At 48.8% G+C, this 12321-nt stretch overlaps 1 protein-coding gene across 3 annotated transcripts in view; it reads left to right on the forward strand.

Annotated features, from left to right (window-relative positions):
* LOC122567248 (protein dachsous) overlaps positions 1-12321 on the forward strand; it is a 213652-nt gene that overhangs the window by 165531 nt on the left and 35800 nt on the right. For 2 of the 3 annotated variants that reach the window (XM_043725618.1, XM_043725621.1), the window contains exons 2-3: positions 4622-4802; positions 8940-9419. In XM_043725618.1, the coding sequence (XP_043581553.1) occupies positions 4622-4802; positions 8940-9419 (661 nt within the window). Of the gene's footprint in view, positions 1-1889; positions 2504-4621; positions 4803-8939; positions 9420-12321 lie in introns of those variants that run through there. The other variant, XM_043725619.1, reaches the window with a different exon arrangement.

Below are 12321 nucleotides of genomic sequence, written 5' to 3' on the forward strand. Positions count from 1 at the left end.
TACTCGACGAACAGCTCTATCTGTCGAGCACGAGTTGACAAAAAGCGGCGGTCCGCGTGGTCGCACGCACGACCAACGGAAAGCACTGGGACGGCAGGGGGTTAGGACCCGAGCAACCGAGAAAAACCCTCGGATACTGTTCTCTGTTGCTGTTCAGGAAGCTGGTGGTAGGAAACAAGGACGGGGAAGAACGCGTGGGACATTGCGCGTTTATCTCGATTGGAGTTTCGAATTTATTCGGAAACCGCGCGATTCTATTCGCTCGATAAATCTCGTTGCTAGGAAAAAAATGTTGTGCTTCTTTTACTGAATTTCGCCAACGTTGCGATAATAACACAGGGCCAACGTTGAACGGCTGGTCAACCTACTTCGGTTCGCACAACTCGACACGATTTCGTGGATACGAAGTTAATTAGCCAAGAAAAGGCGGTAACGAAACGTTTGCGCGAGAAACGAAATATATCGCGAAGAACGCAACCGTGAGACCGTATTTCGGCGTTTCGAAACTGCGTACGTGGTAGGTACATACTTAGTGGCGATCGCTCCAGTTCGTTTCGGCTTTATCGCCGTGAAGGATTATACGAGCGTTCAAAGGAAGATACTACTGCCTCCGGGAATGATTTAGTAACTCAACGTTGCGAAGGATAATCGTATGAAATATCATCGCATCGTAACGCAGCAACGATCTCGCCGCGTATACGTATACGTACGAGTGCCTGGTGTGCGCGGCCTCGTTGACCTCGAAGAATGCGAGATCTTCCGGTAAACTTAATGTACGGGAATTTCGTACAATATTAAGGAATCTTTTTTCATTCGAGATGAAACGTCGAATGATGGGGTTACATCTTAACCCGTCGAGTTTCATCGCATTAGTCGAATGTCGAGACGGTTCTTGCGAACCGTGGCCATTCCCTTCACCGCCGGGACGTCGAATCCTTCGTCGAATCTATCGATCGAGGCGGGGCGAGACTAGAGCCGTGATTAAACTATAAAATGTTTGGAACGATGAAATGAAACGGACTTATTAGATATCCCACATGAACAGCATGAACAGAATTTAAAACGTAGTGTATTTAACTGCAGCGCACGATCGCGGGCGTTGCAAACCGGTCTAGCAATTACATGGGAGATCGATTGCAGCCTCTTAATAGGCCCCTCTTAAACGGCCAGGACTTATGAATCTGTACGAACGAAACTTCATAGTTTTCCGTGATAATTGTCTCGGGCACGCAAATGTTGACCGTGTAGTTGGATGTTTTTACGATTGGTTTAAACCACGCGGCAATACTCGCGTTTGTATGTCGTGTCCTATCGACAAGGATCGTGTCGATAGCGAGGCCATCTATCGCTAGATAACCAATGTCATCGCCGGCGCGCATCACGTAAAAGTCGGCATACCAGACGCGGTTCGTCGCGTCATCCACGATTTACGGCGATAACTTTAACAGTTGGACAATTTGTACCTGTAACAGGTGAGCTTTTGTCGCGGTTCCAGTCACCGCATCATCGCCTCCGCATACCGCTGTCGTGCAACTAAATCTCGCGAACCAGACAGCATTCGAACGGTTTCGAACCGATTTGTTCGAAAGAAAACGAAGGTGACGAAAGGATTCAGATATGGAGAGACGGACGAAAAGACCAAAAGAGAATCGTACTCCATACTCTCGAAGGTAGAAGCGCGAGCATGCTGAGAGCCTTTCGAGGCACCGTATTTTATAACCGGTGTAGACAGCCACCGCACGTACAGACGGTTCTCTACCTCTGTCGCGATGCTTGTACTTACTTACGTACCACGTAGCGAGGGCTTATGCTCCTTCCTCGTGGTCCGAGGAACGTGGGATCACACTGACCGCCAACCCATGCTCTTGTCCACCATGGCGGTCCAGTCTGCTTTCACAATTTTTTTCCTCTTCATTTTAAAAAGACGCTACTGCCACTTCAAGAATCGTCCCCTCATTGTCTAAAAAACGAAACGTGAAACGCCGATGTGAATTTTCCTGTATACAAATCGCCACGTGGAAGCTGCATTAGAAATTCGATAGAATCCCTTCCTTTCCATTTATCGGATGCCTTTGTGTCCAGGAGGAACTTTTTAAAAGTACGAGAACTCGATTCTCCTCGCAAGGCAAGGGTGCGGGGTATTTCGTTCGTGCGCGCTGGTATTCAGCGAACTATGGCTGCACGATGCTCGGCCTTTTCGAAGGAAACCCACGGCGGATTGTATTCCGTATACACCCCGATTGAAATCGATATTCCCGGCAAGGTCGGTGCGCAACAAAACCAGCGGAACAATGCATCGGCTGGTATACATTCGCCGAGCACGGAAATAACGGATAAAACTGCTCGCGATTTAATACAGCCCTCTTTCTTCTTTCTCGACCGTCTGCCGGCTCCCTGGCCGGGCGTCGCATCGCGTGGAATTAGGCAAAAGCGCGAGCGAATGTATAGTGGATTGATTCGGTCTGCGTTTCTTTCGAGTCCGAAATGGGGACGAAGGAGAACGGTAAGGATGATTTCATTAACTAAAGAATAATTCGCGCGCAGTCAGGATTATCTGATATGTATCGTGAAATAGGAAGCAGGAGAATACAATTTAGAAATGCAAATCTAAATTGAAAAATTATACAAATGTGTTTGAAGAAGGATGGGAGAGGGGCGCGAAACTAGTGCGGCGTAAAACGAACGAATAGGAATCAGTTTGTCGATAGAAAGTGAAATTATCGTCGTACGCGATCGCAAGTTATTAGATTAGTGGAGAAAATTGTGAACATCGTAGTCGTAACAAGATACCTAGTCAGACGTATCACGTGCCAGCTTTAATAATTCTGTGAAGAGAAATGCTTTCGATAACATCATTCGCGAACCGTAACTGCTTGTCTACCGAACAGGTGACGTCAACGCGAGATTAAGCGGCAACTAATACGAAAGATTAACGAAGACGCATTAGAGACGAGATTTCCGACAGGAAGTCGATGGAGAGGAGCGAAAGTGGTTCTGCGTAGAATTAGTCGGTAATATTATCCTGATAATGCTCGGCAATAATTCATTAGCATGATCGCTGGAACGAAAGTGAAACTTGTCGTTCCACTTTTTCTTTCTTTCCTTTTGAATTTTTCAAATTGCTACGTCGCGTCGACAGGAGGAAGATTCTTGACTAGGGAAGAGATCTTTTAAAATGAGTCAGCAATTTTCTTTGTCGCCTTTTTTTCAGCTTTATCTTGCTTTCCTCCTTTTTTTCTCTTAATCTTTGCGTTGTTCTCATGTTATTCGCTCGGGGAGTTGCAGAAACCATGCAATGCCTCTTTAAGGTGGCAACAGTGTTGGCGGGAAAGTTATTCTACCGGCTGCCAGTAAATCATTCTTCGTGGACTCCTGCTTTATTATCTGCTGTCTCTCTTTCTCCTGCTTTCGCTCGGATCTCCGTTGCTTCCTTTTCGTCTTCCTTCGTCTATCTCGATGGAAACTCGCCTCTCTCCCTCTCCGTTGGAATCTTTCTGTAATAGCTATGTACCTTGGTAGGCATCTTCCTCGGTTCCTCGCTCGTTCGTTGCGGAAAACGCGTGAACAGTCGGATAGAATTTTCAATGCGGTCTTGATACTTAATTACGAAGCCTATGCGACGAACGATGTTACGGTTTTCGTTGTTATTTACCTTTGAAAATGTTAAGAACGATCGGTAGCGACGAATCGACCGTAAGCACGTAACGAAGTAATCGATCATCGAGACGCAATCGCAATCGAATCTCGGGATTCCACGTTCTCGTCGAACATGGCCGGAACGATTTCACCGGGGAACACTCGGATCACGGCTAGATGGTCGGTGCGATACCTCGAACGCGAGAAGAAACTTTAAACTGTCATTAAAGCAGCTCCGGCTGGGATAAAGGGTTCATTACCACCATCCGGGACTCGCGTCTCGATTTCTTTTACTTCGAGTTCCCGACCGTTGGCACACACCACGACTACCATCCTGCAAATTACGTTCCACGTTGATAAATTTACGAGTTTTCTCTTCTCTCTGGACGAGTTAACCCGCGTCCAAACGATCGCAATGTCAATTACCTATCTGTCGATCGACTCGACGTAATCGGTCACATGGTACTTGCGATACTTGCATTTTAGCTCGTCGGTGATGAATTTGAGGTTTATGGAATAGTTCCGTTTGACTGTAAAAGTAATAGTTTCATCCGACCTATCAAAATGGCGCGTTCGTTCAGAAAAGAAGACGTTGCATTGAGACGCATGCCGGTACATTTTCGTAAGGGACATTACGAAATATCGTACTTGCAATCCATCGAGGGCAAAAGGTGGCAATACACGTCCGTATAAATAACATGTGATGGTAGCGCGCAAGCGTCTATCGACGCCTTCACGTGCGTCGTTGTAACATGTCTCCGTAACTTTTCCAGTAGAGAAAAAGCAAACGGACCACTCGCAAATTAATCATCGCGTTTGATATTACAAACGGGCCACCTCGATGACGGTTCTTCGAATGTCACACTTTAAAAACACTGCGATATGTATTACTTCGAATTTGTCGACGTTTGCGACCGTACAATTTGTCGACATGATGCAACCATTTGTCAGCATTCAATTAATTTGAATACGTCGATCTTTTCAGGTACAAGCTACGGATCCGGATTGCGGCGTGAACGCCATGGTAAATTACACGTTAGCCGCGGGAAGAATGGAAAGCGAACAGTTGATGGTACGCAGCGATACCGGAGACATTTGCGTCAGAACACCGTTGGACAGGGAAACAGCTCCCTATCTGGAGATTCCCGTCATCGCTACGGACAGAGGTACGTACAACTCGTCTGACCACTCTCCATAGAGTTATGCGGTACAATTATTTTACGCCAAGGAACAAGCTTCGTATTTTCTATCACGTTGCCGCAGCCTTTGCCGAGGCGTCTCGTAACTTTTATCCGATACGTCGTTCTATTAGCATTGGCGTTTCGTAACGAATCTTCCGTGACCAGAATAGGAGTACGTAAGGAAGAACCGCGTGAACAATGCGTTTCCCCGGCCTTATCGCGACCTCATAGAAGAGGTACAACGCAGAAACGAAAATGAAGAAGAGAGGGCAACGATGTGCGCGACATACGGTGGAAACGTGGCATCAGGAAGAAAAGAAGCAGCTACGGGAGCTGCACGCTGGTGGAACAAGGAAGGGGCGAGCTATCACTGTGCCAAGATCTAGCAGCCCTGTAATGGGGTGTATGATTTATGTCGTCGGTGTACGGTGTGCCCATTTTCAACAGCCTCCTTCCAAGTTATCCTCACGAGCGAGGGCAATGCCTGAAATCCATTGATCCGTTGGAACACCGACATTGACCTTGCTACAGATAGCAGGTTCTCGGGCGATTCAGATTCGTAGGAGTTGCGTTTAAGAAGATAATAGAGATAGATAGGGAATGACTAGCCAAGAAAATCAAGAAACGTCGAATTAATAGGGAAATTGGAAAGCAAAAGAAAAATGAAAGAAAAGGAGGAACGCGGACACGGATCGTGTGCGAACGAAAGTAAAGGAAAGAGAGAATGAAGGAGTAGAAGCAAAGGGGAGCTCTATTGCTGGCTGTATACCGTTTTGCAAACAGGAGAACTCTCGTCCATAATTGTCGCTCGTTATCGATACGATTGTTCGACGTGCTACCAGACTCTCACAAGCATCATTGGCACAATAGTACCGCTCGGATATGATGGGAGAGCAGCGTGCGGGCCAACCACGGGACCCAACTTACCACGCGAGCCAGCTTCGCGTGATTTATACCACCTGCTGACGACTCGAGACATTGCAACGGCAAGCCAGTGCAAGTCAATGTGCTTCGACTATGCCGCGTCTCAAGATACGCGATTACGAGGAGCACGAAATTAACAGCTAGGTGTTAGTTGCGCGAACTAGCCTGCGAACGCGCGTCCATTGCTCAAATCTATACAAATACCAAAAATCGCTTACGCTACCCACGATTGGTCTGGTACGATTTTGTCATTTGGACGATTTACATTCGAGTTCAGGTAGATGACTATCGTGATCCACCGTGTCCAAGAGAGAAAAGCAATCGTGGATAAGTATCTGTTGGTAAGAAGAATGATAATCGAAACGTCGTGCATTATCGCGTTAATGGTGTCGGAAAACGGCAGAGCTGCACCGATAATTATTACTTGCGCAGTCTTGCTATGAATCGTGATAGAGATCCGCGAACGGTTGGATAACGCGTGTGCATATACTTCCTCGTGCGAGTCACTTTGTTCTCCTATAGGACAAGCCGCGGCTAGATACGTACTTAGACGCCGCCGCGCCGGCCCCTCGGGGGTCGCTGGATAACGCTCTTCGGATAATAAACGTAAAAATCGACCCTACCGCGAAAAGGAGTTTAAAAAGCAAGAGCCACGCCGGTGCGCGAGGCATCTTTATGATTTTGTTAAAAGTAATTCTTTTCCTCGTTTCTTTCTCCCGTTTATTTAAAACGAGACAGGATGCGTGCGTTCATCTCTGAACAATACGACGAACGGCTGGATAATATCTTAAGATTTGAGTTCCAGGCATCGCGATCTTGACGAAAGAGTTGCCGGACTCGATGTTATCTGGCTTTCTGGAAATTGTGCATTACGTGGCGTACATGCGAAATGGTTTGCGCATCTTGATGCACGTCCTACGATCAACCAACAGAAATGCAAAGAAAGGCGAGGCCACGGTTACAGAAACTTCCTGAAAGCCGGAACAACACCAGCGCGGCGGTGACTTTATTGACACCGCCTTCATAAATTTCTGCCCCTCGACTCCCACCGGCAGCCATCGTCCTTGTCATGTTTCCCGTTTTCGCATTTCGTGCCGCGACCGCTCCAACAACTTCGTGCTCCTTGATGCGCGAAAGATTCAAAAAGTCGATAGTCGACCCATGCAGTTCCGCGAAGACACGTCGGATTTTGTAATTTTCTTTATTCGTCGCGTAAGGCGATTATTACGCAACTTTGTTGGCGCATGTCGGTTGAGCACCGCTGGCAAGCATCGGCCGCATAAATCTTTCGGAGGCACTATATCCTCCGCCACATGAACCTCGAAAAGGATTCGTCGGTCGACGATCGACCGCGCAAAATTAAAAGGATCGGTGTAGCAGACATGAGGTATCGGAATACGCGTTAGAGTGTCGTTGATCTATGTCCAGGAAGCAGAGTCTCTCGACGACACGCAGCCATTCGCTTCTGGATATTCGGTTTTATTCGATCGTTAATTTGATCGATCTTCGAAGTTCGGATTCGCATGGAATGTCGAAGGAACGTTTCGAACGGTGGAAGGCGAAGAGAGCGAAAGGCGGGAGACGAGAGAAGAGAAAGGGAGTTGGTCGATAGAGAAATTAGGGGTACATTTCTTGGCGAGGGAATTCGCGTGGCCGAGTGGCAGGGGCCCGAAGATCGGCATTTCGATACCTCGAAGTCGTGCAGAAGATGCCACGGTGCCGAGAGACGGTGGAAGGCTTCGTCGTTCTTTTCGGTCGTCGCGGCTCCGAACGAAGGAATGGAAAAGGACGGAAAAGGATGGAAAAGGATGGCAAGAAAAGGATAGAAAGGAAGGTTTGGAGAATGAGGAGAAGGGGGAGGAGGAGGAGGAGGAGGAGGAGAAGAAGAAGATGAAGAAGAAGAAGAAGAAGGAGCGGGAGGATAATGGTGGAGCGAGGAGTACGGAGAACGGAGGGGACTGGCCCTTGACGCATGACTCCAATGACACTCGTACCTATAAATCTCGCTGCGCTCCGAGCTCCGTACGGTCGAGTCCATATATTACTATGAGTTACGGGTGTAAACCGTTTAAACATCGGATTACCCGTTTTACATACTGTCTTTAATATTAACACTTGCGTCGGGGTTCGCCTAAATCAGCTTGACCAACCAGGAGCCCGCGTTCTCGCGTTCGCGCCTTTTCGCCCTCGTGCCACCGTCGATTAATTAATCCCTAGTCGCAATCGTTGTCGTAATCGTGGTCGTGGTCATACCCGACGAAAGGCAGGAGGAACGCTGTATGCGATTAGGCTTCGACGAATAACGTGATTTACGGATAGCGATCGAGGGAGCGTTATTACTTTCCGTCAGATCGTATATCACTCCTATACCGAGAGAGGCGATACTTTAGCGGGCAAACGAATTATCAGCCCGCAACCGACTTTCTTTCCATTGTTTTTGATCCGCTTCGACTACGAAACAGCAGAGCGGACGCGGTTGCAGCTAACGGAGTGAACAAGGAACGCGTACACACGGCATTATTGATCGATCGGTTCGCTCGTATAATTGCTCAAAAAACAGAACAATCAGAGTAGAGGAACGGCGATGCGGTTGGCACATCGCTAGGACCATTTGAGCACCCCGAGAAATTCCTTTCGTTTGAAATATTGCGGCGAACGCGTTGCCCTGCACCGAGGGTAAGAACTCTGGCCCTCGACACGCGCACGCACGCTTCTCCGAATAACGCGCGCGAGAGAAAAAGAAAGAGAGCGACGAAGATCGTTGGAGAAGGAAGCGAAAGAGAAAAACGGAAGGAATGAACTTCGAAGTACGCGAGAGAAAAAGAAGGAAACAGCGAAGAAAGAGAGGCGAAGTAAGTAGAAGAAGTAGGTAGGAAGAAAGGAGGTAGGAGGCTGATTGGCTCCGAAAAAAGGCAATGGTACGGGGCACGCTGTTGTGATTTATGTCGACCGGCTCCAAGCGTCCCCGTAGATTCGTTCTCTACGCCGGCTAATACCTCGACATTATTTGGCTCGATAAGAGGATTTTACCAGAGACTGAAATAAGCATAATCGCTCGGGTTTGTACTTCTGGTCTTTGCGCTTGACAAGTTCTACGTACAGTGCTTCCCAACTGTTAACCTTTGATGCTTGTCCCTTTCCATTTATACTATCTAGACGATAGGTTCTGTCTAATTTTGATTATTTACACTGTCGCAGGGGGTCTCAGTACCGTAGCTATCGTGAGGGTGCAAGTAACGGACGTTAACGACAACCGTCCGATCTTCGAACCCAGAAAGTACAACGTCACCCTGAAGAGCGACGGTCCGATTCAGGGACCGATTTTGAGGCTGGTAGCTACGGACTTGGACGTAGGTCTTTTCGGTCAAGTAGCATATCGGATCACCAACGGAAACGAAGCTGGTGTTTTCCACATCGATCGAAATACCGGCGAACTTCAAGTCGCGAGACCGAGTTTACTCTCGAGGTCACCGTTGCATCAGTTGAACGTGACGGCGACAGACGCTGCTGGCCTGAAGAGCACGTTCGACGCCGAAGTCCGGATCACCACATCCTCCCCCGGGCATAGAATCGCCAGCTGCGAGAAGCCACGCTACACCATCACCGTTAAGGAGACCGTTCCTCAGAACAGCATCGTTGGTGGCGTGAAAGACGGAGCTTCGTCCCCTGTGTCGTCAGGTAAGTTGGATACCTCATAATCATTAGCGACCACTTAGCCGCGAGTACCCACATTCGCTCATCATTCGGCAGCGTTTATATTTCCCCCGTGTTGTCGCGGTATTATCGATTTCCGGCGAAGAAGGTTCGCGCAAAGGCGTTGCATACCGAGTTTAATGGTCGGGGTTTGAGGAAAGCAAGGTACATATACGATCGTTGCTCGGTAGCTGGCGGCGAGTACATCGAAAACGTATTCCACGCGCGGCGTTACTGCGTTAGCATAGTCGCGTCACGAGAAAACGGCGGTGACGCGGCGTAGCGAACGCCCACGTGTTGGTGTACGTGCAAGCATGTAGACCCATAGTCAGCGGAGTCGCATAAGAACAGGTAGGGTCGGAGCCAACTACTTTGCGTCCTTCTCTCTCGTGTCCACCGGAGGAATCGACGACATGTAAATCATACGGGGGAATATTGTGAGCGATATCATGCAGAAACGTGATAACTGTTTCGTTCAAACTCCAATAAAAGTATAATACGATTTCGCGTTTCTTCGCGATCCGCGAACACGGGTGAATAAAAGAAAAAACGAAAGAAGCAAGGAAAAGGCGGAAGGGCGAAGGAAAGAAGAAGAGAAGAGGATGCGAATAAGGGTAAGGTCGCGGACGGATGCTTAGGTTGGTTGGTGCAGACGCGATTCTCGAAGGGTTAAGAGCGTGAGGGAGGAGAGGAAAGGTAAAGGCGGGAGAGGTACGTATCCGTGTTTCCACACTGGTGGTACATCCGATGCAAGATACGGCGCGTCACGACCTGCGCTCACCGCGCCATATAACCGATGCACCGTGTAAAGTGTCTCGTGGCGTATCGACCGGCACGGTTCGCTACGTTATAGGTTCGAGAATGGTGAATAGTTTACACGATGGTGCCTTACCGGTGGTCGTATTGTTCGGCCGCCATGGCCCGCATATGCAGCCTGTTGCATATCAATGCGCGAACCTCGAATGTGTTCCTCCTCCGTCGACCGACGCGACGTCGTAGCTCGCTGTCTTTCTTTCGTTGGCTGCTCTCTTTCGCTCCCATTCTCTGCCGCTTCGATCTCTTCTTTCGCCAAGTTTCTCGATCGATCTTGCGTTCTGCTGTCTCTTTCTCGACGTTCATATTCCTCGGCGCGCGATCGAAACAGAGAAACAAGGAGGTCGGCCGAACATGGCATACGCTATCGCAGGTTGAAAGGTATTCCGTCCTCGGTGAACGCACGAACCCGATTCGTCGCAAATCGCTGTTTCTTCGCTGTTCGAGCGATCTCTATGGCGGGTCATGTCGGAGAACTGCTCGTTTCTCGAATTCCCTGCGTTTACTTTGGTGCGATCGCGATCGTTGATAAATCGTAATTACGCACACCATCAACGTGGGTGTATTGGACAACGCCGCGTGTCACCAGTCTCGTCTGTCCTTTCGTCTTTTTCAACGAATCAACGACAGCCATTCGCGAAGAGACGTGGAAAATGCGATCGCGCGTGAGCCAAGTGTCGCGAAGCGCGATACAAAAGAGGTTTCGGGTTCGACGAGAGGTGTGACTCGGTTGTTCCTGTATCGACCCGATCGATCCGGTGATTTCGGAGTGCAGCTTCCAATCGGCCACGCGTCCGAGCGAGAACCTGTTCGCACGGAAGATCGAGGTCTGGCACTCGGGCCCACAATATTTGACACACGGCAGCCAATCAGATTATCAGATTAAAGTCGGACGAGCCGACGCAGCGGCGATCGTCGACACAGGTGCGATTCATTTTGTAAGAGAGAGCTCGACCGCGTTTCCTTCAATGTTCTCGCGGTGATTCTTGTTGTCCTTTTGCGGCACCTGTTTCGACACAGAGCACGTTTTTCCGAACGATACTCGGATGCTCGGGAGTTCGTTTCTTTCTTTTCGCCATACTCGCTTTCTATCGATGCATTTGCACAATTATAACACGGTGACTGTTTGAATATTTTAACGTCGAATTCATTAATTTCGTATTTATTATGGAACATCGAATCGCGTTATCAGATCGCTGGCGAGAGGCAGCCTCGGAAGACGTTATTGCCACTTTACGAGCACCTGTTCTGATAAGGACGGTGGTTTCTTTCTGGAAATACGAAAAATAGTGCGGTCATTATAGGGGCGCATGATCGTCGATGAAGCAGGGGCCGTTAAAAGCAGCGTAGACGAACTCCTTATTGGGCAGGGTTCGGCCACGAACGGACCGACAACCGTGTACGATCCTTCCATAAAGCCAGGCGACAAAGTGAGGAACGCGCTTCATTTTACGGCCGAGTTTATGGTACCTGGCAAAGAATCATCGGCCCGTGATCGCGTCGACTAGAGACGGACCGGTCTTATCTTATCCGCGGAACGAGCGGCCGCTCCCAACTTTTCTCTGCTTTCCGATCGCTTTTGTACAGGAGTGTAGTTCGGTGATCTTGGCGACCAAGGTTGGATTACGCTGAAACTGCCTTAAAATTCAGCGCGTTTCGGGAGACGGTTGATTCTTAGGGACCGTAATTCCTTTTGAAATACGGGTCGATCGTTGATATTGCGAATTGCTCTGAGGCGAAGTTGCGTAATCCATCTGGTAAGGTACTTTGGACGCAGCGAAGATTCATTTAATCCGTTGATCGAGAGTACGGGTAACGAGATCGAATTACTCGAGGATTTCATCGCGGCGTAATCTCTTGTATTTTTTGATCGAGTCATTCGTGGTTATAGTACCTTGGAATTCTTGTCAGGAGAATGCATATCGACTGGCGGTCGGGCGTTGGAGGCGGAACGGAGAGAATCGGGTCGGAGCAGGACACAAAAAAGACCAAAACAGTGAAGAAAATAAGGGGGAGAGGACAGAGAAACAGCAGGAGAAGGTGGACCGTCCTCGTCGTCGTCGCTATCGTCGTT

The sequence above is a fragment of the Bombus pyrosoma genome, linkage group LG4 (assembly GCF_014825855.1).
Source record: "Bombus pyrosoma isolate SC7728 linkage group LG4, ASM1482585v1, whole genome shotgun sequence".
NCBI lineage: Eukaryota > Metazoa > Arthropoda > Insecta > Hymenoptera > Apidae > Bombus > Bombus pyrosoma.